The 27,500-nt window shown below is 27.9% G+C and overlaps 5 protein-coding genes across 5 annotated transcripts in view; 1 reads left to right on the top strand and 4 right to left on the bottom strand.

The window, feature by feature from the left end:
• Positions 1-3,142, bottom strand: part of MKS88_000948 (uncharacterized protein) — a gene marked incomplete at both ends in the record, with an annotated part of 3,316 nt that extends 174 nt beyond the window's left edge. The window contains 2 exons of the mRNA XM_067219595.1: positions 324-2,177; positions 2,300-3,142. Of these exons, the coding sequence (XP_067075314.1) occupies positions 324-2,177; positions 2,300-3,142 (2,697 nt within the window). The remainder of the gene's footprint in view (positions 1-323; positions 2,178-2,299) is intronic.
• A 1,064-nt stretch (positions 3,143-4,206) lies between these two features.
• On the bottom strand, positions 4,207-7,816 carry MKS88_000947 (uncharacterized protein; the record flags this gene model as incomplete). The annotated part of the gene is made up of 13 exons (XM_067219593.1): positions 4,207-4,281; positions 4,715-4,771; positions 4,979-5,032; positions 5,225-5,356; positions 5,742-5,798; positions 6,020-6,106; positions 6,209-6,265; positions 6,458-6,494; positions 6,667-6,709; positions 6,824-6,873; positions 7,032-7,081; positions 7,224-7,385; positions 7,814-7,816. 13 exons carry the CDS (start codon positions 7,814-7,816, stop codon positions 4,207-4,209), a joined length of 864 nt encoding a protein of 287 aa, XP_067075313.1.
• Positions 7,817-9,237: 1,421 nt separating this feature from the next.
• On the bottom strand, positions 9,238-10,976 carry MKS88_000946 (drug/metabolite transporter DMT2; the record flags this gene model as incomplete). The annotated part of the gene is made up of 3 exons (XM_067219592.1): positions 9,238-9,294; positions 9,738-9,935; positions 10,035-10,976. The coding sequence occupies 3 exons, from the start codon at positions 10,974-10,976 to the stop codon at positions 9,238-9,240; spliced, it is 1,197 nt and encodes a 398-aa protein (XP_067075312.1).
• Positions 10,977-15,458: 4,482 nt separating this feature from the next.
• Positions 15,459-17,063, top strand: MKS88_000945 (eukaryotic translation initiation factor 3 subunit I; the record flags this gene model as incomplete). The annotated part of the gene is made up of 3 exons (XM_067219591.1): positions 15,459-15,548; positions 15,862-15,907; positions 16,216-17,063. 3 exons carry the CDS (start codon positions 15,459-15,461, stop codon positions 17,061-17,063), a joined length of 984 nt encoding a protein of 327 aa, XP_067075311.1.
• Positions 17,064-18,013: 950 nt separating this feature from the next.
• The window catches only part of MKS88_000944 (uncharacterized protein), a gene marked incomplete at both ends in the record, with an annotated part of 11,087 nt that continues 1,600 nt past the window's right edge, over positions 18,014-27,500 (bottom strand). The window contains 10 exons of the mRNA XM_067219590.1: positions 18,014-21,473; positions 22,495-23,798; positions 24,292-24,423; positions 25,142-25,357; positions 25,778-25,877; positions 26,073-26,206; positions 26,419-26,625; positions 26,814-26,907; positions 26,999-27,145; positions 27,274-27,389. Coding sequence (XP_067075310.1) covers positions 18,014-21,473; positions 22,495-23,798; positions 24,292-24,423; positions 25,142-25,357; positions 25,778-25,877; positions 26,073-26,206; positions 26,419-26,625; positions 26,814-26,907; positions 26,999-27,145; positions 27,274-27,389 — 5,910 coding nt within the window. The remainder of the gene's footprint in view (positions 21,474-22,494; positions 23,799-24,291; positions 24,424-25,141; positions 25,358-25,777; positions 25,878-26,072; positions 26,207-26,418; positions 26,626-26,813; positions 26,908-26,998; positions 27,146-27,273; positions 27,390-27,500) is intronic.

Raw genomic sequence — 27,500 nt, 5'->3', positions numbered from 1 at the left:
TTTACATATGTACATTATTTTTTTCCCAATTTTACCGCGTTATCATTCAAGTATATAATGTTTTCATATATGGTGGACGGAATGAAGGGGTAGAGGATATATATGAAAAATTTAAATATCAACGAATAGTTAAAAAAATAAATAATTTTCAAATTTTTTAGAAATTCTTGAATTACTTGAAAAATGTCTTTAAATAATGACAAAACTTTTGTTATATTTGACGAAATTTTTTCAGAGAAAATAAATAAAAGTACAAAATGGTTCCTCATAAAAATATTAAAATAAAATATCAAATAAAAGAATAATAAATTGTAGTTATATACCAACGGAAAATTAAAAAAATTTATTATGATTGTATTCCTTCCCAGTTCGTCAAATCCGTAGTCATAAACAAAATAAGTATCTTTTAGTTCTTTAAATTTTTCCTTCTTATCATACATGTAACTTAATCTTAGGCAGCATTCTAAGTTCATCGTGTCTTCTCCTCTGTTTATTTGATTCAAGTTGAAAAAATTCTTATGGCCTTCGTTTTCACTGCGCAAATTTAAGAATTCGGCATCTGCTTCTTTGAATATTTCCGAGGAGGAAGAGATGCTTGAAGGGGAGCAAAAAGAAGAGGTAGATGAGTACGAGGAAGTAGCAGATGAGGAGTATGACATATGAGATGCATCTGCCATATAAGAAGAGCATGATGAGTACGACAAATCGGTGTAATTTCCCCCAACTGGGCCATTTTGCAAGGAATGCCTTTTTTTTAAATCCCATTCTGGAAAATCTGCATCTCCTGCACTTGGATGATGAATATTTTTCTCATCTGCACTGCAATGTTCGCTGCAACATCCCCTACCACGCCTGCTTCCACATCTTCTTTCATATCTACCACCATGCCTCCTTCTACGCCTAGTTCTGCTGCCCCTGTTCATATGCATCACTTTCCTAAAGCTTCTAAATATGGGTATGCTCCTATTCTGCACGTCGATCGAGCCGAACTTGTTTCCCAAAATGGCAATGTTAGTTGATAAAAACGATTCCTGACTACACCTAGGGAAAAATATGGACATATATTTTAATAAAAGAAAATATATATCATTAGAATTCGTTACTAATACTATCGTTTTAACAGTATTGTAAAAGTGTGGTTGAATTAAAAGAGATCGTATGCTCTTTAGTAATGTTATTAAAAAGATGTTAATCGGAAAAAATAAATGAAAAGATACTACTGGAATTGATATAGACTGTATTTGTTTTTCAAAACATCTATATAAAATTTCTTGAACACATAAATTCATAGTATTATGAGTTGCTAAAACAAATTTGCTGTTATATTTTGGTAGCATTGCATGCAGGATGTATTTATGAATACTGTCATAACTCGTTGTTATATAGACCTCACCACTCTTCTGCATTTTTATTTCCAATTTTTCTTCTTCTTCAAGTTTCATTAAGTTTGATGAATATAAATTTTCACACACATTTTTTGAATATTTATAATTATTATTTGCAAATAATACTATAGCGTTACACCTAATACTTGTTATATCACCGTTATACACTTTAATCTTTTCATTCATATTAGGCTCAACCGTATACATGTTATTTTGCACTGTTCGTGTGTATATATCATTTAGATATGTCTTATTCTTATTCCATTCTTTTTCTTCCACATTTCTTCTACGTTTGTTTTTCTCACCCTTTAGCTGCATATCTTTTTTCTGAGCATGATTTTCATCCAAAAGTTGCAAACCCGTCCGAGCACAGTTGTTACGCGTGCATGGCGGTTGAAGGACGCACTTGCTTCTTACTTCACCTGGGTGTTCTATGGATTCTATATCTGCCCCGGATTCTACATCTGCCCCGGCTTCTACATCTGCTCTGGCTTCTACATCTGCTCTGGCTTCTATATCTGCCCCAGCTTCTATATCTGCCCCCGCTTCTACATCTGCCCCCGCTTCTACATCTGCCCCCGCTTCTATATCTGCCCCCGCTTCTACATCTGCCCCCGCTTCTATATCTGCCCCCGCTTCTACATCTGCCGGGATTTCTTTTCCACTTGGCGAATTTACCCACTCGACCTGCTTCTTTACACCAAAGTTGTATAACATTTGAGTGTTTCTTTCTATGTATTTGGTAATATCAAAAATTTTGGGGAACCGTTCACTCAGGGATGCGTAGGACTCCTCTGTTATAATAAAGTTTTGTTTATATTTTATATCATCGTTGTATATGTACTTTATTTTGCATTTACTGACTTTTTTGAATTTTTTTTTTTTTTCTCTTTTTTTTGCTCAAAAATGTGCACCTCATTTTTTGCCTTTTTTTTTATTTTATCTCCTCTAGTCATCCGTTCTGTAGTAGAGCACCCCGTTTTGTGTAAAGACTGATCAATGATGATATTTGTAATGTAGTTACTATTACCACACCACTTATTACTCGAACATTTATACATGCTAAGGTGGTCAAAGATATTTCCTCTGTTTGCATTATCCTTACTTGGGTGGTCGTCATTCCTGTTGTGTGCATCCACTAAAGCACGTCTATTTTGATGGTCATCATGATCAGAGTAATAGACACTACTGCAATGAAAATAGTCATCGCCATTATTATTATTATTATTATTATTATTATTATTATTATGATCATGATCATGATCATGTTCATGTTCATGTTCATGATCACTATAGTGATCAATACCACAGCCATCCCTGTTGACGCCCCCAGAAATAAAGGAAAACAAAAGATTGAAGTACGCAGCATCGATGGTATATACCAACGGATGAAATGCCAGACTATGCTTAAATTTTTTCCTCACGTAATAATTATTTGAATCAAAAGTAAAATAAAAATCATCCTCTTCAATTAGCAATTTTTCATGTATTTTATTGTATAAATGAACATAATGAAATATACAATAATTCAACTTTTGCCAAGATATTAAATTTGCATGTTCTATTGGTTCCTTTGCTTTTTCATTATACAAGTCTAAGGATTCACTACTGTTCATACTTTTCATTTTTTCATTAATCTTCGTACATATTTCACTTAAAATTATTTCGCTTTTTTCTAGTTCTACTTCTTTAAGTATTTCATCCAATTCTTCTTTCAGCCAATAAAGGGCTTCATTAAACTTTTCACCTATCGACATTCTTCAAAATCAATGGCCACGGTGAATCTGTCATACGTAATAAAAAAAAATTGTAATAATGGAGTTGTCGTAACTGTTGAAGATCAGACTGCTTCATACACTTGTTCAAAAAAAAAAAAAAAAAAAAAAAAAAGAAACAAGAAACAAGAAACAAGAAACAAGAAACAAGAGTACACAATTATAATGAGTATGCTGAATGTTACATTTTACTAAAAATGCACTTGACGAATTTGTTCAAAAGGATAAAAAATCGAATTGGCTACACTTGAAACATACATAAAAAATTAGAGCAAAAAATGTGCTTATCAAACTTATGAGCATTCTTATGTCATAATTAACTACACTGCTTCCAAGACCATTTTTTAAGAAATAAAAAAAAAAAGAGGGGGCCATACGTAAAGTAAAGAATACATTATATATATATATACATATATATATATATATATGCATATGCGTATGAATTAACAGAAGTAAAAATTTTAAATGAAAACGAACAAAATGTAATAAATTTTGGATGTAATGGGGAATGTAGAAATTGTTAGCAAAAGGGACTGCATATGCGACAGCGAAGTTAAGAAAACTTCTAGGCAATCGTAAGATGATTTTGAAACTCAGTTTTGTTCAATGTTTTGTTCAATTTTTTGTTCAATTGTTTGTTCAATGTTTTGTTCAATTTTTTGTTCAATTTTTTGTTCAATTTTTTGTTCAATGTTTTGTTCAATTGTTTGTTCAATTTTTTGTTCAATGTTTTGTTCAGTTTTTTATGCAATTTTATGTGCAATTTTATGTCCAATTTCATGTATAGTTTTTTTTTTTTTTTTTTCTTTCTTTCGAATTACCTTTTGTACACCTTTTTTCTTTTTCAAAAAAAAAAAAAAAAAAAAAAAAAAAAAAGTTTAGCCGTGAAAAGTATAGCAAACGAGAGCACAGTTAATGAAAAATAAGAGAAGTACAACAAAAAATAAAAAAAGGAGGGAAATTTTCTTTTAAAAAAAGCAAAAGAAAAGTAATATGAAATGAAAAGTGAAACGAGGAAATATATCGGAAAATAGAAAACAATCCTTTTAATTTATGGTCCCTGGAATGTAATTGTTCAACTGAAGTGAGTATACATATGCAAGCATGACTCTGTTTTCAATCTACAATATTTTTTTTTAAATAAAAGGGGCCGGGGGGGAAAGAAAGAAAAAAAAAAAAAAAAAAAAAAAAAAAAAAGAAAAAAAAAGAAGAAAAAAAAAGATGTTTTTGTAGGTAACTTGCAGAATGAGAAGACACGTATGTAACCGCACATTCGAACATTCCCTCGTTTTTATATATATATATATATATATATATACGTATATACACTTATGTACTTGTATGCACATAGGTATAAACTCAAAAGATGACGAAATGGCAAAATAATTTTTTAACCATGAACGTAAAGGAGAAACAAAATGCTAAAAAGTAAAAGCATCTCATTATGTAATACAGTTTTAAAAGAACACAAAATGGTAGTCTCTACACACGTGCATAAAGAAAAATCAAACAAAATGGTCGAAAAAAGGATAGTCCTCATCAAAAAAATTTTACTGATTCGTGTAGGATTTCCATTTTTTGGAGATTCACGTCGGAATACATGAGGACAACCTGATGGAAGGGTCATTCATTAGATTAAACATATTTACATATATACGTATGCGTATACGTATATTTATATACATATACATATACATATACATATATATATATATATATATATATAAATGTATACATATGTACACATTAACACGTGCAGCTTCTGCACTGTTTGTTGTTTCCCCCTTTTCATGTTTTTCGCCGTATTGGTTTTCTTACAAACGAAATTAACAAAAGGAAGCAAAATAAATGGTTGTTCATTAAATCAAAATTCTGAAAAAAAAAGAAAAAGATATATATATATATAAATATATATATAAATATATATATATAAATATAAATATATATATAAAAATATAAATATATATACTACTTTTTGCACACTGAAGCTACTATAATTTGTTGAAATTTTTTTTTTTTCTTTCTTTTCTTCTTTTTTCCCTTGACATATTCAAGCACATATACCTTAAAAAATAAGGCCGAGAATATTAAGGTGTATCCACATATATGAATTTTCATGTAATTTTCTTCATTATCTTTGTATACAAACCCATTTTTCTTAAATTTTTGTATATGGTAGGTTAAGTAGTACGCTGACTAAGGGGGAAAAAGTACACAAGTGAGCCCATTTCAACATGAATTTCGACATTTCTTTTTTTTTTTTTTTTTTTTATAACGTTGTCTTATTCGATTTTTGTGTATTTTCTTGTATATTTTTTGTATATCTTATTGTACATTTCGTCATGCAATTTTTGTGTGGGTTTTTTTTTTTTTTTTTTTTTTTTTTTTTTTTTAGCTATTTACGCATAGCAAGGACGGGAAAAAAAGATAATTTTCCTACAAATGAAACATTGGATAAAATGTAATGACTATAATGAGGAAAGTATAACGAGACTAGTACATCAGTCGATCAAAACTGTAAGTCTATCAGGTAACATATAACGAATATTTTCATTTAACGTTTGACCTTTTTTTTTTATACCTTAAGAGTATAAAACAGTAAGGTAGTAATCCCGTCAATACCCAGAATAAACATGCTCTATGAGGGAAAATTTTTTGTTTCAACATAAGTTTTAAAGGGGGTAGAGTATACATATAAGCTTATATACGTGTGAACACTTAGGTATATATATATATATATATATATATATATATATATATATATATATGCACACTTACACATATGCGCACATAGGTATATATGCGATACATATATGTAAACACTAGTATGTATTCGCTTTTTTCCTTTCCTCGTCTTACCGTGCAGTTTTCATATTTAAAAAGGAGAAAGTACAAAACGTAGGAAAAAAAAAAAATAAAAAATATTATCAATGATTCTATGGGTATCTACAAAGTGGAATGGGTTAAAAAAAAAAAAAAAAAATATTCTGTTAATTTATTAGCAAGTTTAAAAAAGGTCTTTTACTTTTTTGTGTATCTGTGATATACCGATATTGCGTCATCTTGTATGCCCAGATAGACTAATAAGTGCCCAACGTAGAGAAGCTGAAAAATTGAAAAACAAGTAAATAATAAATAAAATTATAATATTTATATATATATATATATATATATATATATATATATATGTATATATGTGCGTGCGTGTATGTTTGTATGTATGCACAACTGTACATTCACGCATCATTTCTGGACCACCATCTCATTCGTTCTAATTTTTTTTTATTTTTTTATTACGCTTATGAGGAAAAAATTGCATAACGAAAAAAAGGTCCTAATGGGTAGTTAATTTAAACAGGGTAAAAAAAATGAAATAAGTTAAGGTTTACACATACGCATATTCTGCAACATGAAAATAAACTTCTACAGCGAAATGGTAAATAACGTGCGCACGTATATATGCGTATGTATTTATATGCTTATATGCATATTTGCGGGTTTATTACTGTGGTATTATTTCGTTCAGTATAGATGGGTTTAACTCCTCATCTGGGGAAAAAAAAAAAAAAAAAAAAGAAAGTTATACACATACACATGCACGTATATATATATACATATATATATATATATGTGCATAATTTTTTTGCAATTCGAAACGGCTACCTATCAAGTCTTCATTAAAAATCTTTATAACAAACTTGTAACAACTGTACCTATCCTCAAAAAGAATAGAAGCGAACAGTATATATGTAAATGGGCGTGTGAGTAAGAATGTACATATGTGTATGAATGCGTGTATCTATATATGCACATGTTTACGTTCCCTTTCTCCCCTTTTTTTTTTTTTTTTTTTCTATTTTTCTCATCATACCAACTCATACAAAAAAAGAACGAAGTAAGGAGAAAACCACAAAAGAATACCTATAAAGAAACAAACGTGTACCCATGTATGTGTTTTGTCCTTTATACACGTAATTTATGTATACATAATACATTATTATGTGAGATTATAAGACATGAGATATATAACTGTCTTTCTAGATTCTTGCCCTATTTTCCTTACCAGGAATATTACGTTAATATATAGGTGAAGTAGATTTCTAATATTAAAAAAAATAAAAATATATAAATGCGAAAAATTGGCAATCCAAATTGCATAATTATTATAAACAAAAATGTTTTTCCCATCTTTTGAAATTCCATCAGCTATTAAGCTTTCTCGTAACTAAGAAAAGGCAAAAGGGGTGGTAGTGGCAACATGTTATGTACTTTAGAGAAACACATATGCACAGTACTTATGAGCAATTCACACACGCAGTGCTTATGTACACTCTGATCTACTGTTTCTTTCACGTAGAAGAGAAAACGAAACAGCTACAAGTTGCAACGATTGACTCTGTATAATAGTACGTGGTATTATATAAAACTATTATCAATGTAATATTATGTAGAGCGAAAAATATGCTACATCACGTCGTTCTATTCTACCCGAGTTGTAATTATATCACCGAGAAACACATTGCAAGAGGGTAGCACAAACATCAAAACAAAAAAGAGAGGAATGAGACGTATACAAATGGTACATCAGTATAGAACATAAACATGTACATAAGTAAGTATGTATGTATGGAAGTAGCATAGGCGTCCTCATACCATTTTATAATTTTATGTTGGGATGAAGCCAGGTGCTTAATCTATAATATCTACCTAGGTTTTTACGCAGTAGTTCGTCATGTACGGTAATTTACCTTTATTCCCTTGCACAGGCTGTTGTTTAAGTTGCTTATATTTTTAATTTATTTTATTTAATTATGTTTAATTATGTTTAATTATGTTTAATTATGTTTAATTATGTTTAATTATATTTAATTATATTTAATTATATTTAATTATATTTAATTATGCTTATTCATTTATTTTTATTTTTACTTTTTTCCCTTATTTTATGATGAAACAGCCATACAATATTACGGTAGAATTTTTAAAAAATTTTAAAAAAGCTTTATCTTTTAGTCAAAAAAAAAAAAAAAAAAAAAAAAGCTTACATGTACATATAAAAGCAAAATATAAGGGGTACTAAACAACAAAATGTGAAAAAGAAAAAAAAAAAAAAATACTCATTCACAGGTGTATTCAAAGTAGAATCTCACTGAGCCATCGAAGTATACAAGGAAGTACATTCTTATGGGAAAAAAATTTGTCGAAACGAGATACTTAAAAATTTATAGTATCTGTACACAACTGTATAGATTTAGCATTTGACATATTTATTTAATTTTTTTTTATTTCTATATTTTTTTTTTTTTTTCCCTCTTATCACATTTGGGTTACTGCTTACGCTTAATTTTATTTTCTTACTTTTTTATACCTCAAAAGAATAAGAAGTAAAAAAAAAAAAAAAGAAAAAATTTTCAGTTTTGTATATAATAATATAATTACAAAAAAGAGAAAATATGAGGAGAGAGGGGATGAAAAAAAAAAAAAAAAAAAAAAAAAAAAGAGTTAACCGTACATTTGTAGATACCCTTTTTGAAAATTTCACTAAAGGGTTGTTTCTATGATTATACATAAAAAGATTAACATATGTTAAGTGTAACAATAATATTGAATTTAAAAACAAAAAAAAAAAAAAAAAAAAAAATATTTATGTAACGGTTAGCATACACAATATGAAGCAAGTAAATAATCTACAAGTTTTATGTAACTGGTACTGTGAAACACGTTATAATATAGTACATATATAATGAGAAATATTATAACATATATATATCTTATTAGACATGGAGCCAAGTACGAACTATACACACAGCCGCATACAGTAAAAAGGAGTAAAAAACTGTAAAACAAAAAGAGAGCAAAAGTATTCTGGACAAACAAGTACTCACACAATTGTTTTTTTTTATTTGCAAATAATGCCAAAAAAAAAAAAAAAAAAAAAAAAATGCCATTCTGGTTCTGGTATTAGCTAATTAATTCTTACATTAACTGTTGTACATATAACTAGGAAGACAATTAAAACATCTAGTCTTCATCTTCCCTTAAAAATATATGTTTTTAAAAAAGCGCATTATACAAATTTACACTTTTTCTTTTTCATTTTTACACAAATTCGGAATTACTTTTTTCTCCTGCAACTGATGGAGAAAAATACTTATTTAGTGCAAAATTTTATATTTTTAAAAAAATATTTAAATATATTCTAAAGAGTAAAAATAAAAACACTTTAAAAAAATTACAAATAGCATGGAATTAAAATACATAGAATTCGAAAATAAAGCAAAGGCCTTAAGATATACTTAGCCAGGTACACTTCACATACATACGTATATATGTACATATGCTACCGTTCATGTATGCACAATTTTAATGCATCATTTCTTGGATATGCAAAATTTTTCTAAAAAAAATGAAATCTGAACAAATTAAATTTAAAAAAAAAAAAAAATTATGAATAAGTCAGAAATAAAAAAAAAAAAAAAAAAAAAAAAAAAATTTTTAAAGGAAATAATTATGATGAATAGGTCAGAAAAAAAAAACGTCATTATATTTTGAATTAAATCCATTTCATTTTTCTCACCAACTCTATTTCATTTCTCTTTATTTCATTTCTCTTTATTTCATTTCGCTTTATTTCATTTCTCTTTATTTCATTTCTCTTTATTTCATTTCTCTTTATTTCATTTCTCTTTATTTCATTTCTCTTTATTTCATTTCTCTTTATTTCATTTCTCTTTATTTCATTTCTCTTTATTTCATTTCTCTTTATTTCATTTCTCTTTATTTTATTTCGCTTTATTTCATTTCACATGTGGGTCTGTTTTACTGCATTTTTTTCTTATCAGCTAAGTCATACAAGAATTTTGGACTTCCTGACCGTGTAAAGCTTGTCTGTAAGAGTTAGTAAATATCCATTGAAGGAATAAATAAGAACTCCAACGATACAACAAAAAACAGATAAAGTGGAATGAAGATTTAAACACTGTTTTGAATCATATTTACAAAAAAAAATATGACTAAATAAAAAAATGATAGCAACTTTAAGTCCTTTTAATATTCCAACAGTTAACGATCCACTAATTTTCATAATATACCATAAGGTTGATGATGTTATAATGTTAAATGCAAAAAGGCCTAGAAAACTTAACCAAATGGTTTTAATATCTCCTTGTTTTTTCTTTATATTTTCTAAAATTAAATGATTAAAATTTGGTAGTGTCCATATAGCTGTCCAAATTGAAACAAAACTAAGACAGAAAATGCCCATTAAACAAACAATATTCTGTCCTTCCATTTGGTTCATATACTTTTCATTTAAAACGAATGTTAATCCCATTAAGAAGTTACTGATTATTATTAAAATAACTCCAATAACTTCTTCTCTGTCTATTTCGAATTTTAAATTATTTGATTTAATAGCAATACCAAATGTTATTAACAGAATACCTAATAATTGAAAATTACTTATCTTCTTATTTAATAAAATTTTTCTCCACATAGCTGTAAATATTAATGTACAACTATCTATAATAATATATATAGCTGACCCAGCATATAATAAGCCAACTTTTTTAAGCACTTGATTTATTAAATCTAATATAGAAACAAAAAATATTTTCATCCAATTGCACTCAGTTAATTTTTGTTTTTTCGGTAAAAATCCTACAATAATCATCGACAAATAATGTGGTATTAAAAAAATAAAAGTACTTGAATTTCCACATCCATTGTATTTTATTATGTCTATTAATAATGGTTGGAAGCAGTAGCTTAGTAAAAATAATATAAATGTTGTTCTGTATAAGATTTCATTTTTCATTTTTTTTCAACGATGAGCAGCAAATTGTAAGGTGTTACATTTATGTCTTCCTATTCTTGTTAGTATGCGTATTCGTATTAATATTCTTTTTTTTTTTTTCTTTTTTTTTCAAAAGAAGCAAATGGTGTATTCAGAATTCAGATTTAACAAAGGGGAAGGCTCATAATCTGTTATATTCTTATATATTAAAATCTAGTATATTCTATTCTGTTCTAACTTAATATATTACAATCTAATATATTGTAATCTAATCTAACATATTACAGTCTAATATATTATAATATATTTTTTCTTTGTTTTAAAAAATCAATAATAACAGTACAATAATAACAGTACAATAATAACAGTACAATAATAACAGTACAATAATAACAGTACAATAATAACAATACAATAATAACAATACAATAGTGATATAGTAATATAGTAATATAGCAAAAAAGCAAAAAAGCAAAAAAGCAAAAATGCAAAAAAGCAAAATAACAAATTAACAAAATGACAAAATGACAAGTAAATATGTATTAGTGTAACAGTGCAAAACAATGCAACAAAGTATTGGCACACTAACTGAACATATCAACGTTCTTATTAAAAAGAATAGTAACCCATTAACAGCATAACTAATAGTTAAAAATAAATGTAACATAAACATACAGTACCACAAAAATATTTAAACAACGTTGTTATTTAAAAATTTTATGAACACTTATGATGTACGCTAGGTGAAATAGGCAATTGAAAATGTCCACAGTATGTTATATACATTATATATCTGTTTACATATATGTACATGTATCTATATATATGTGTATGTATATGTACATCTATGTATATATACAGGATCATATATGCACAGACGCAATAGGTACATATGAATACGCGTATTTGTACTAGTATTAAAGATTTACAAATGTATGCATGACAAAGAGTAATTACACTTTTGGCTAATAATAGCTTTTTTTTTTTTTTTTTTTTTTTTTTATACATGAATCAAAAAAATTAAAAAAAAAAAAAAAAAAAAAAAAATGATTTGGTAATGATGAGTGAATCATAGACTATTATTAGATGACAAAAAAAAAAAAAAAAAAAAAAAAAAAAAGTACACATAATAAATAATAAAATAAACAAACAAATTCAAGGTTCGTAAAAAGAGTAATAAAATACGTTAATAACTTTACATACTATTAACAACTATACAATCATCTGAAAGGGAGAACACATACACATATAAGCAACATGAATAAATACATACATCCATACAAAATGGTATATATAAATGTAAATACACAAATGTATATTTATATATATATATATATATGTATATATGTATAAGCCAGAATGACATAAATCTGTTAAAACTTGTAATATAGCACTCCTTTCCCGCTATTCCCCTTTGCAGCTAGTTCTAGATGCAAACGGAAAAGAAGTAAGTGATATATACCGTTCTGTTTATTATAAAGCATTAAAACTAATTAAAAAATTAAAGAATTAATTAATTAATAAACTAGTAAATGAATTAGTAAATGAATTAGTAAACGAATGAGTAAATGAATTAGTAAATGAATTAGTAAATGAATGAGTAAACGAATGAGTACATGAATTAGTAAATGAATTAATAAGCTGAGAATTACATTAATAAATTAATAAACTCGTTGTAATTTTAACAAAATTAAACATCAACTAAGCAATACACAAGTTTCATGGTATATTAAGAAATACATAATAAATGCCACAAATGTTGGTAATACATATATACAAATATATGACTCATATAACGATGTAATTTACGAATATATTAGATTTTTCCTTTATCTATCTATCCATATATATATATATATGGTTTGATTAATCAAGTCCTATTTTTGCTACTATAAATAGTAGCATTATTATTATTACTACTGTTACTACTAATAGTGGTAGTAATAGTTGTAGTGGCTGCAGCATTAGAGGTATATTCTAATTTAACATTTACTAACGTGAAAATTAATATAAAATTCGTATTCTCTATTTTTTTTTTACAATCTAATATCTCTTTCACATATTTTGTAAAAGGATAAATGTAGTATGTATAACATATTATTTTCTAAGCTTCTACATATATAAGAGTACGTATGTACGTATGTATGTATATATATGTATGTATCTCCTCTTTTTTTCTATATTTTATTATTTTATTTTTTTTTTTTTAAAATATTGTTTTGCAACAATGGGAAAATAATATAACGAAAAATTGATATTAAGCGTATCATAAAAAATTATAATAAAATAGTTAAAATTAAAAAATAAATAAATATAATTATGAAAATTGAGAAAATTAAGAAAATTGAGAAAATTGAGAAAATTGAGAAAATTGAGAAAATTGAGTACATTATGAAAATTAAGAAAATTATGAAAATTGAGAAATTTAAGTAAATTATAAAAAAATAAATTATTAAAAAATAATAATGGTATAAATTATGATTATTACTAAATATATATTATTATATGGTAAATATTTATTAATAATAAAACAACATATTACTACAACTTAATTACATTAAAAAATAAATTAATAAAAAAAAGAAAAAAAAAATAGTGGAATTTCTATGCATAAGAAAATACAACACAATATTATAACAAGAAATATTATTATACATACATATATACAAATATATATATATATATATATATAAATAATAATTTATATGTATGCATACGTTTATATGTATAAAACTATATATATTAGAGACATACACTGAACCTACTCAATAATATGCAAAATACAACTGCTTATATAAGCATATAAAAAAATCAAACAGTATTTTGAGAATAACCAAATAAGTTCATTAAAAAACGACAAAATAAAGAAGCAATTATATACTGATATGTATCAAAATTTGAGGAATACATATATATAAATATATATTACATACATATACAAATACATACATACATATGTATACTTTTTTTAAATTAAAAAAAAAAAAAATGAAAAGGAAAAATAATACAACAAATGAGGGATAATAATGTATTTTTTTTTGTAGGTAACATTATTTTTATTTTATTTTTTTTTTTTTGTTTATGGAAAAACATAGTCAAAAAAAGGAAAAAAGGCAAATGAAAAATAGGACATAAAAAATTATAAAATATACTAATAATAAAAAAAAAAAAAAAGAAGAGAAACATCAAAAAAGGAAAAATAAATATTTGTTTTTCCTGCCTTTTTCCTTTTTTTTTTTAATAATTTTATAAAAATTAATATACAATAAAATATGGTACCAAAAATATTATATATACATATTATATCTATATACATATTATATATATATATATATGTATATAAACTTACACGTATTTAGGTGAGGGGTATTTTATTTTGCTCTCTATAAGGTAATTTTATATTATATATATAATATATATATGCGTATACCTTTTTTCAAAAGAGAAAAGATTAAGCCAATATATACATAATACATATTATATGTATATTTAATATATACATATTTACTGTGCATTCTACTATTAATTGGCCAGGAATTTTCTTTTTCTTTTTTTCTTTCTTTTTTTTCTTTTTTTTCTTTTTTTCTTTTTTTTCTTTTCTTTCCTTTTTTTCTTTTTTTTCATTTCTTTCCTTTTTTTCTTTTTTTTCATTTCTTTCCTTTTTTTCTTTTCTTTCTTTTTTAAAAGTCAAGGAAAAAATGACTACATAAATGAAAAAAAAAGAAAAGAATATCCTGTTGTCAAAGCACAGAAACAAGAATAACTTAAAAAAAAAAAATTTAATTGCATTGAATTAAAATATATTTTATTAAATTGAATAAAATGAAATCAAAATGAAATAAAATTAAAAAAAAAATAAAGTTAAATTAAATGAAGGTATTTTTGGTTGCTGTGTGTTTATAAACTCGTCATTTTAACGAATTATGTATCACCCTAGGAGCGGCGCGCGCTGAAATAGAAACGTTTCAACTGTATAAATATACATACATATACTTACATATACTATATATATTTATACTTACATATACATACATATACCTATACATACATACATACATACATACATATACATACATATACTTATACATACATATACTTATACATACATATATACATTTATACATACGTAATTAATGTTTATATACATACGTAATTAATGTTTATATAGATACGTAATTAATATTTACGTACATACGTAATTAATATTTACGTACATACGTAATTAATATTTATGTACATGTTCATAAAATTTGAAAGTGAAAAAAAAAAAAAATGAGCATAGATAAAATAGTGTAAAATTAAAATAATTCCGAAAGGTTAAGTCAAAATATATAGTAATCCCATTAGTTAATTTGTTAACCTAAGTAAAATAGGATAAATATACATACATATATACATATATATGGATGTACGTATATACGTATGTACGTTTCTATGTTTGTATGTACACGTATATATAAATTAAATAAGCACATTCACCGCAAATTTTAGCGTTTTTTTAAAATGAAAAGAAAATATTTATGTGGTCATAATCGTCCGTTAACGCATGTAAATACAAATTATGATGGAGATTTATTATTTACAACAGGAAGGGTTAGAGAAGAAAAAATATAAATGTTTAAAAAGTTGCTATAATTTTTTTTATTTGCTTGTTCAGATTTATTTTTTTCATAAGAAAAGCTACAGCGATATATTAGTATATGTAAAACTGCTCGGAGATTTTTATTTCACCATGGGGCTGATTTTCTATTCATTTTTGTATGTTCATGCACATATATATGCATATATATGCATATATATACATAATATGCACATGATATGTACATAATATGTACACAATATGTACGTTATGTGCATGTAACATGCTTGTACATGTGTGGTTGTAATTTCTTCTCCCATTTTGTAGGATAAAAAATTTATTTTGTGGAGATTATCAGATGGAAGCCAAATAGGTTATATTTTTTATATATCATGTTGTATTGTTGCAGTGTTGTCATTATGTCATGTTATTTTTTGTATGACGTATTATTGTATTTTTTCCTGACTTGGTCATATTTTCCCTGACATGGAAAAAAAATCGCTCGTTTATATTTGCAAGAATGCTATGGAGTTTTGCTTCTTTTTAATTTCCCAATAACTGCCCGTAGTGAGTTAACTCATTTAGAGCAGCTGTATAATTTGTTCTAAAAAAATAAATACTTGTGGTTATTTTTTTTTTTTTTTTTTTTTTTTTTTTTTCTTTGGTATTCACATCCTTTAGGCCTGTACGAGTGCAGCGGGGCTGTGTATAATTCGGATGTTACTTACGATAGCAAAAGAATAGTATGCTCATCTGCAGCTAATAAAGTTTATATATTTGACGTGTACACAGGAGAAACTTTAAAAGTTATTGAAGAGAGCGGTCCTGTGCGATTTGTTGAGTTTAATAAAAATCCATTAGATCAGAATAAAATAGTTGTAGCAAATGATAGGTTAAAAGCTGACCATAAAAGATTTATTAAATTATATGATTTAAAAAGTGATACATTGATATGGAAACAAGAACATGAGAGTAGGTGCATACAAGTGAGGTGGTGTTTTTTTGATAAAATAATTTTATCAGCACATGAAAATGGGGAAATAGTAATATGGAATGCTGAGGATGGTCACCAAATGAATAAATTCCAAGCTCATTCAAAAGAGGTTACAAATTTAGCTTTTGATAAAGATAGGATGATCATGTTGAGTTCATCAACAGATGGAACAGCAACCCTGAGGGATGCTATAAATTTTGAAATTATAAATGAATATAAAGCTGATAGACCTTTAAATACATGTGATATATCCCCATTGTTTAAAAGTGAAAATAATCCAAAAAATCATATTATCCTAGCAGGTGGTCAAGCAGCTGAACATGTTACCACGACTGCTACAGGAGAGGGAAAGTTTCAAACTCTGCTTTATGATATAATACATGCAAATGAGCTAGGCAGTGTTAAAGGACATTTCGGTACTGTACATTCTATTAAATTTTTACCACACGGAGATGGTTTCGTTTCAGGGGGTGAAGACGGATTTGCAAGAATATATCATTTTGATAAGGATTATTTTATAGGGAAATATGATTAGTCTTTTGAAGTAGCGTACCAAGCGAGGGACCATGGTCCATTGGAAATGAACGAGGGACAAATCTGTGTTAAACAAACACGTGCGCATGCTCTTCCACCCCTTTTATGCATCGCTCTGCTAAATTGATGGAGAAATAATTTATTTTTAAAGTAGCAACAAAGTTAAGATTTTCAAAATAGCGGAATATTAAAAAATCGAAATATAAATTGGGCATAATAAGGTGAAAAAATGAAGCAGCATTTGGATTGTTTTTTTTTTCAAAAAAAAGGAAAAAAAAAAAAAAAATACGTGAGAAATGGTAATAAATGATTGGGAAAATACGCCACTACATTTTTAATTTGATTAATTAAAAAAAAAAAAAAATTAAAAAATGGAAAAGTGTAAAGGTTAAAAATGCAAAAAATGGAAGACTCCCAAGTGTTATGAAAGTAAGAAATTTGTTTTTATACACCTTTACCTTGTACACGTTTTTTGGGATGCCATTGCTGCATGGGCAAGCACCTCTCACTTTTCATTTTTATTTGTCTCTTTTTAATTTACAACTCCATATAACTTTAAAAACTTGTATTTTCCAACCCATTTAATGTGTAAAAAAATTTAATATAAACCCTGCATTTTTTAACGTATTTAGAGCGCGGAGTATATAACATGAACATGTATGTAGTTTGACGTTGTCAATGTATTGCTTACAGCTTAAGCGTCAATACGTTTGACTGTTCCTTCAGCGTAATCCCAGTACACGAGGGGCATTAGTATTAATATTAGTATTCGCATTAGCAGCGTATGTACATTTGGAATACTTTTTTTTTTTTTTTTTTTTTTCGCTTATTTTTTCCACGGATACATAATCATACACATAGGGGACCGATCATACGAGGTCGTCCTTACATGGATGTGTTCAAACTCAGTTGATCCTTTTTCTCCGATCATCCCCCTTTTTGTGCGTATTTCTATTCGCAATATATGGACAAAAATTGTTGAACGGGTGCACCCCTTTTGCAATTTGTAAAATACTTGGCCAACTTAGCATTTTTCACATCCTTTATAATAGCAATATTTTTCTTGTGCTTATAATCATTTAGTAGGTAATTTTCGCTCTCTTTAATTTTTTCTAATTTTGATAAATCGTTTTTTTGTTGTATATTATTATTATCTCTTAAATGTGCGTTACTGCTAATCTTTTGGAGTTTGTCTAAATCAAAATGAATGATTTTTTTTCTTATTTTATCTTTACAGAAAACAACAAATCGTTTATCCATTTTTCCTGCCAATAGGTGTACATAACGTTTTATTTTTTTAAGTGTACAACTGTTGAGTAGGTAGTAACGTATATTTATATCATCATAAAACATATTTAATACAACTAATAAATCAAGTATTTTCCTCCCAGGCCTAGAGGAAGTAATATTCCACAGATACAAAAAAATTTTAAGAAGCTCAGTGTTAAAGCATTTTTCATTAAAAACAAGCGCATTCATTTTATGTTTAGGAGATGTTAACGCATAATGTGTTGTTAGTTTTTTGAAGGAAGGAATGTCTATATACTTCTTCTTTTTATCTCCCTTGTAGTATCCACCCTTGTAGTATTCACCCTTTTTGTATTCACCCTTTTTGTATTCACCCTTTTTGTATTCACCCTTTTTGTATTCACCCTTTTTGTATCCACCCATTTTGTATCCACCCATTTTGTATCCACCTCTTGTATATCTCCTTTTTTCTGCTTCTTCTATTGTCCTTTCGCTTACAATATGTTTATAGTTCCTTTTTGAACATTTTAAAAAATAAATTAAAAGATTGTTATAAAGCATCGAATAGTTGAGTAGTGTAATATTTTGCAGTACGAAATTAAAATATTTCGGCGGAATGAAGATACTTGCTTTTTTCAATGTCAACAAATAAAATGCATAAATATTCATATATCTTAATGAGGATACTTCTTTATTTTTATTTAAAAATAAGTTTATTAAACATCTTAGTAGCTTTGTATTTTCAAAATTATTGTCATATATAAAACAAGCAATGAAAAATAAGTACTCTAATTGTTGTATGGATATGTCAGTATGATAAAATTTACCTTTTTCTATATCATTACATATTCGATTGTATATACTGGTAAGCACTGAATTAGGAACGAAGAGTTGTGTACTCAATATTTCACATAAAAAAAGAATTTCTTTGTATGAAATAATATTAGTTATTTCGCTACATGTATAGCACAGCGTAGAGAGAAGACTAAGCAGCAGCTTATTGTAATCATATGAAGAAGCATCATTAAATAAAACAGTACTATTCCTGTTTGTTCGATTCCCTGTTAGTTTTTCTTTTTTTTCACTATTCGGTGGGGCATTCACCCAATTGGGGTTAAAGAAACATGCACTTTCTTTAATTCCACGAAACTGATTTAAATGAAATACTGATTGACAATTTTCGTGTGTAGAGGAACAGACAGAGTTGTGTAAAAAGGTATTCTTCACGAAAAGGTCGTTATGGGAGTGATTGTAGTAAGTTTGGACAGTGCAATTTGTGTCCCACCCAATGGCACTCCTTACGCACATTTTCCTACTGTTGGTAGCATTTAACTTTGGAGCAGAATTGTTATATGAACTATACTCATAACTTTTAAATATCAATCCGAGTAACGAACATGCATTTTCTGTTGAAAATTTATGTATATTGTGTAAAAATATATTTAAAAATGGAATATGACTAGATAACTGTTCGTAGGAATACAGGTGAGCTATTTTTAAAAGACATTGTAAATAATAAGAATTTATAAATTCGTCTTTAAATTGATATTCATACAAATTTATTTTTTCTTTCAAATATGTTATGCTTAGCTCATTTATACATTTAAAGTGATATAAAATTTCTGAACATTCATGTAAATTTGTATCAAGGTTAATATTAAAAAAAATTTTCTTGAGCTTACTTCCTATGTATATAATGTCTGGAAATAAATTACGATAACTAAGAATATATTTAAGAATACTTAGTACATTTCTTCCATTCAGTTCTACAAATTTGTCATAATGAATATTACTACACGTGCGATTTTCATAATTTTTTGCTCTTTTCCTTTTTGTAAATAATTCTGAACGTTCATATTTTTTTGTTAAAATATTATTGTCCGTGCATAACGTTGAGCAATAATTTGCACTATTTTTACAGTTGTTATTTTTATCGTTTTCATGATTTCTGTTGTTTTTGCTGTTTTTGCTGTTTTTGCTGTTTTTGCTGTTTTTGCTGTTTTTGCTGTTTTTACCGTTTTCATTACTTCCAGTATTTTCACTATTTACACTACTTCCACTAATTTCACTATTTACACTACTTCCACTAATTTCACTATTTACACTACTTCCACTAATTTCACTATTTACACTACTTCCACTAATTTCACTATTTACACTACTCCCACTAATTTCACTATTTACACTACTTCCACTAATTTCACTATTTACACTACTTCCTCTATTTTCACTATTTACACTACTTCCTCTATTTTCACTATTTTCCACTCTGCACACATTTTTGACTCCCTTTTTTGAGCTCACTTCGAAGGTGTAAAAGAGGAAACTATTCCAATATTCGACGAATGGATTTTCTTTTAGGGAAAAATGGCAAAGCGCTTCACATATTAAACCTATTTCATTAAAGGAAAAAAAATTTATATTGTCAGTACAGTAATGTGTTAAGAGTTGTATGAATTTTTTTTGGGAGATGATAATTTTGTCCTTATATCTTTGCTCAACAGGAGGGTAGTAGTTCGTGGAAGTATCATTTCGTGAGTAACTATTACTAATGCAAACATCACTTGCCCCCTTGTAGCATATCTTTTTTTTTTCCTCTGCTTGATCTAACTTTAAATCGCGATATGTGTTTTTTACTAGCACCAAGAATATATGGAGGAAGTGCCTTGGTTCAATATTTGCACAAAAACATGTCAAATAGGAAAAAAGGAAATTAAACAAACAAGCACTTCTCTTATTTGAAGTTTGTATAGCTATAGCCAGTAAATACACATTTATGTGGTCAAAATTTTTATTGTAATTTCCTACTACTTTGTTTGGGCTAACCAAAACGTTGTTATTTTGTACACAAGATGATATGTCCAAACTATTGTGTAAACATTTCAAATTAAATTTGAAAATTAAGTTTTTTATACTATTCCATATATATTCATTCGTAATTTTTTTTTTAATAATTTTGTTAAGTATTTTGCTGATGTCCTTTTCATTTAAATATGCTTCATCTTTTTTAAATAAATAGCTTCTCAAAGTAATTATTTCCTTATTTATTTCTCTCTCACACTTTTTACTTAACCCCTTGAACTTTGTGTAAAGGGAATTATTAGATTTAAATACCTCAACGTTTTTTACTTTTCTTTTTATTGAGGTGTTTAACAGTTTCAGGCTATAGGGGTGTGTGGCCATAATACGCATACCGTAGGGTTAAAAACAAAACAAAACAAAAGAAAAAAAATGGATGAAAATAAGGCAAAGAAGTAATAAAACGAAGCAAAATGCGAATAAAAAGAAAAAAAAAATTAAGTATATATATATATATATACAAATATAAAATAATAGATAAACGAAACAATAATACATTGCTAGAGTAGTTACATTTCAATATCACTTTAACAAATTATGGAGGCAGTAGAACACATGAAGGCAAATAGCGTCATGCGCTCACAACAAAACAAAAAAAAAAAAAAAAAAAAAAAAAAAAAAGGGAAAAAAAAAAAAAAAAAAAAAAAAAAATGAATGTGATATAATGCAGCTTAATATAAAGGAGAACAAAACTGTATGAAGTATACTGGAATATAATAAAATATAATTCAATGATATATGATAAAATAAAACGAAATATGATGAAGTATAAGATGAAGTATGATATGAGATGATGAAGTATAAGATGAAGTATGATATGAGATGATGAAGTATAAGATGAAGTATGATATGAGATGATGAAGTATAAGATGAAGTATGATATGAGATGATGAAGTATAAGATGAAGTATGATATAAGATGATGAAATATGATATAATACGATGAAATACAATAAAATAAAAAATGAATGAGAAAAATGAGAAAACAACAAGGAATCGCGTGAAAGGGCGTTGAGACAAGCTGTATATTACTACATGCACGCACGCGTAACGACAAATAAGTGTAAGCACCAGGGTACTGTTGCACGCGAAAATTAAAAAAATTATTATGGTTACGGGGGTTCATTGTGGTGTTCCACTCTATGCCGCGTTATGTTGCGCCGCTTTATGCAACTCTATGCTATATTTCTTCCTTTTTTTCTTCAACATACGTAATATCTCTATCGTTTCACGCGCTCTTAACTACGCATCCATGGGTGCTCTTTGGGAAGGTGCATATGAACGTGTACATAATTTTTTCCCCATTTTTGGCGGCATAAAATTTACCTTTTTAATTCATTGAGCATGAGTGCTACTGCAGCAATCTGCTCAGCTAAGTAATGTACTTCCTCTGGTGTGTTATAAAAAAAAATGGATATCCTTGAGCTTTCAGGTATTTTTAAAAAGTAATGATGTAATAAGGATGCACAGTGGTGTCCTGACCTTATACATATATTTTTAAAATCTAGAAATGTAACTAAATCGAAGGAGGAAAAACTGTCAGACCATAGAGGTAGTATTCCAATTTTTTTTCGTCGTACCTTTCTACTGTTATGAATGTAAATCTTGAAATCAAGTGAAGATGGATTGGAATTTTTTTCTACTTGTTCCTTAACATGATGGTCATGTGGTTTTCCTATGCTGTGGTTAGTATAATCTGTGTTATGATTGCAATTGAGAGAAGATTGAACTGTCCACGGGAGTTGTATTAATTTATCTTTAAGGAATTTATTCAAGTAGTAAATGAGCAAATCGTACAAATACATTTCATATATATAAGAATAATTTTTTTGAATTTTTTTCAAAAATAGAAGAGAAACACCCATAGACAAAATGGCAGCAATGTTTTGTGTGCCAGTTTCAAAAAGTTGAGGGGAAGAGACAAATTTTGATTTATATTTTTTCACTTGTGTTATTATATTACTTCCATATAAGAGTGGCTTAAATTTATATGAACATGTTAAGGATTTTTTTATATAAATAAAACCGCTACCTAATGATGCGCAAAATTTATGGCCTGATGCAATTAATATATCAGGATTGCACTTATTTTGTATCATTTTTTTTATATCATATTTTAAATGTGCAAAACTTTGAGATGCATCAATTATTACGATAATATTAGGATTTTTTTTTTTTATTTTTTTTATAAGTCTGCTAACATTTTGTATATTGCCTAATACATTGGAAACATGACTTATTGATACTACTTTCATTTTACTACTTACAATTTTTTCCATCTTTTTTATATTAACATATCCACTTGTTTTTAAAGGTATATATTTTAATTTTCCTTTTTTTCTTTTTTTTATTTCTTCTTGCCATGGAATAATATTTGAGTGATGCTCTAAATAGCTTATATAAATTTCGTCTTCAATTTCCATTATAACTTTATCCATAAGCATGTTACACACTAAATTCAGTCCATATGTTGCACCATTGGTGAACACTATTTCTTGTGCGCTATCACAATTGATGTAATCCTTTACTATTTTTCGCACATGCTCGTAGCTGTTCGTTGCTTCGCGGCTGAGTTTGTAAATGCCACGGTGGATGTTGGAATTCTCGCTTGAGTAAAAGTGCTCTATTTTCTAGCATAAGGAAAAGGGACAAGTATGCGAACGAGCAAATAGGAAAATGCATAAATGAACAAACAAACGGACGAGCGATTGAGCGATTGAGCGATCGAGCGAGCGAATTAATGAATGAAAAAGGGAAGAAAATAAAAAAAAAAAATTGAAAAATGTTACAAAAATGCATGAACAAGTAAGGTAAAATATTTGCGCATTTTTTCAGAGGCACAAATGGGCACACATACAATCAAGTTTATGCGAGCAAATACATATTCACAGGTGCATACATTTTTTCTGCATTTTTTCCGCGTTTGTGATTACCCGAATTACGCAGGAGGGCTTGTGTGTAGTTGCCGCGCTGTCAAAGTAAACAGGGCAATCCTTTTTTTTTTGATAGAAGGGGAATTCGCCTCTAATATCTTTAAAATAATTTATTATGTTGTTGTCGATCTGCGGCTTTTCAACTAGTGCTTTTAATTCTACATTTCGCTTAATAATTTTCGGAACGCACGAATTGTCCGTTCTTGTTCTCGTTCTCATTCTCATTCTCGTTCTCATTCTCGTTCTCGTTTTCGTTCTCGTTCTCATTTTTGTAGTCATTTTTGTAGGCATCTTCATTTTCGTTACATAGTAAGAGTAAGCCCTGCCATTTACCAGTAACAAGAATACAATACAAGCAGTAGAACAAACATGCTTATACCTACATAACATATTTTTATATTAAATCAAATGACAGAATATACCGATGAAGGAATACATGAATGGTACATATAAAACGGATGCAACATGCTGTAACTTTTGAAAAAGTAAACAGGAGAAGCAATGGGAAAAAAAAAAAAAAAAAAAAAAAAAAAAAAAAAAAAAAAAAAAAAAAAAAAAAAAAAAAAAAAAAAAAAAAAAAAAAAAAAAAAAAAAAAAAAAAAAAAAAAAAAAAAAAAAAAAAAAAAAAATAAATATATAATATAAAATAATATAATATAACAAAATGAAGCAAAATAGAACAAATTGGAGAAAATATAATGCAGCACGGCAAATGCAACAAAGTACGAAGCACTTAGTACAACACATATAATGAGCATACAACACTATGTCAAAACGTTATATTTAACGTTTTTAAAAATTTCATCCTCGGAATTAAGGCAGCTCAGAGGGCCTCTTCTCGGGTATTTTCATCATATATATTTTCTGATATGTGAATGGCAAAAAAAAATAAAAAATAAATAATAATAAAAAATGTATAAAGATGCTAATGGCGCATTAAAATGGGAACATTATGATGAAAAAATGGGCATAGGAATATATTCAATAATAGTACAAGCATATATGTGTGTACGTATTTACTTATGCACATATGCACTTACGTGTGAACGCGTGCCGCTGTGACTCATTTCCAAGTGAGCCGTACCGCCATACTTCTCACAAAATTTTTCGGCTTCACTTAAGCAGAACTCGAGGTCCTTGAAAAAGGAAAAGGTCCAAAAAATTTTTAAGTTTTTGCATTTTTTTTGAATCAATTTTTTGACTTTTTCGTCAAAATTGTCGTTATGGGGAAAGACAGTATAGCAATTGCTCACGACCTGCAGAAGGGAAAACGTCAAAGATGGAGCAGTGGGACAAGCAATGGGGTAAGCAATGGGGTAAGCAATGGGGTAAGCAATGGGGTAAGCAATGAGATGAGAAAGAAAATAAAGGAACACGAAAGGTAGAATATATGATGAAAGCATCACTGAAGGGGCTGCCTTGTGGGAATAACGTTATAGTGAAGCTTCACTCAGATGGGGGAACACATGGCGCATGGGTATGTAGTGAAAAGATACAACATACCGCCATATGGGTAGTCCCCTCACTTGTTTCATCTCCAAAAGGAGTAGCTATTTTGGAAATGAAAAACAGCAACTCAGCTTCATCACACGCACGCACACTTTTAAATTAAAATTAAAACGAAATTTATCATTATAATTAAAACTATTATTTTATTTTATTTTATTTTTATGTACCAAGTCAGGTTTTTCTTTTATGTTCAGAACGTTTCGAAGGAATGAATTTATTTCACGTTCAGATTCTTGTTCATCCGTTGCTGAGCTCAGAAATCTTAAGCTTCAAATGAAGCAGCATGGGGACAGAGGGAAGGAAAAATATCATGTGAAATTGTGTAGTTAAAAGGGCAAAAGGGAAAAACGACAAAACGGCAAAGCGGAAAAACAAACAATATTACAAAAAAAAAAAATATACGCATTTTTGCAGTTACAACAATAACAATAACAGTTACTACAAATAATGTATATCGCTTACTTCGTTTCGAATATATCTTCTTGTGAAAGAATTTTTACTTGTTCGTTTCTTTTGAAATGTGGAAAAATATTACTGTCATATAGCATGGACATTATTTTGTTTTTATGATTTTCTTTAACTAACAGTAAGGATTCCTATGTGAAAAGAAAGCATGGTTCAGTGTGGGCACACTCAGCACACGTGTACATATGAACACTTACATGTATATGTATGTGTACAGATGTACATGTATTCATATATACATATATGTATGTGCGTAAGCATGTACATACGGATGTATACCCAAACGCATAGTTCAATCTTGTGTACCCCTGAAGAAGACGGACAAAAAAAAAAAAATTATTACCAGCGAATGAGAAAGGGGCAGGACGTTCTTCTTAAAACAAACATTTGTTATTTTAATTTTTTTTGAACAAAAATTAAATAAGTATTTTATTATAATATCTTTGTTTGTGTTATCAAATTTGGCTTTTTTTAGAATTCGCTTCAACTCCAGTGGGTTACCACAAAAGACTACTTCACCGAATTTTACGACGTCTCGTCCTATGAGCACCTAAATAAGTTCAGTCAAAAAAGGAATATACAAAGGGGTTAGAAATAGAAGGATTACATAACGTGTGGGAATGTCCAGGTAACTGGATGCATAAGCTAGCAGTACATAAGAATGAAGACGCAGCAGACAACATACACACATAAATAAACTCCCGAACAAAAGCACACAACGCATTCTGTACATTGTACCTTCACTCGACCCTTGCTACACGTGAGGCGCAAATTTTTTGTTTCCTCTGTCAATTGGACGTTACCGCTTAGATCTAAGTATTCTCGAAGTTTTCTAAAAAAATGGATTAAAGAAAAACGGGAAATACATAATAACGCTTCATATGATGAACATGCTGTTTCTTCATTAACCATTTTTACCTTACCTTGTTAATAATATATTTCCACCTCGAAATGTAAAAATTTTTCTTTTTTTTGTGTAAGGGAGGGCATTGTTTTTATCAGGGGAAATAATTGCTTTTACAATTGACTTCTTTTCTTTTATTTTTTCCAGAAAGTTCGAAAAGTAGGAGCTATGAAAAATGCAAATAAAGTCAAACGATAATCAAAGAGAATTAAAATTAATAAATATAATGTTGTACGTCAAGTGGAATTATAAATACTTCTCTTCTTATTTCATGTTTTTCGTTTTTGTCTTTACCGCATAAACACATGCCGAGGTGAGAAACCGAAGTAGTGACGGCAGTAAGGGAAAATTAAATTTTTGCAAATTTTTTCATCAAAAAAGTTTGAGATAAACCTGTCTAATCGTACATTCTTTGAGTGAAAGGGAAACATACGTTTAGACATGTTGAACAGAAAATGAAGAGAAGGGTCATACGCTTTATAAAAGCAGCAGGGGGTAGGTAGGGGTAAAACATTGCGCAG

The sequence above is a fragment of the Plasmodium brasilianum genome, chromosome 3 (assembly GCF_023973825.1).
Source record: "Plasmodium brasilianum strain Bolivian I chromosome 3, whole genome shotgun sequence".
Lineage (NCBI taxonomy): Eukaryota > Apicomplexa > Aconoidasida > Haemosporida > Plasmodiidae > Plasmodium > Plasmodium brasilianum.
Note: the sequence above shows the minus strand (reverse complement) of the source record. Positions and strands in the feature narration are given on the sequence as shown.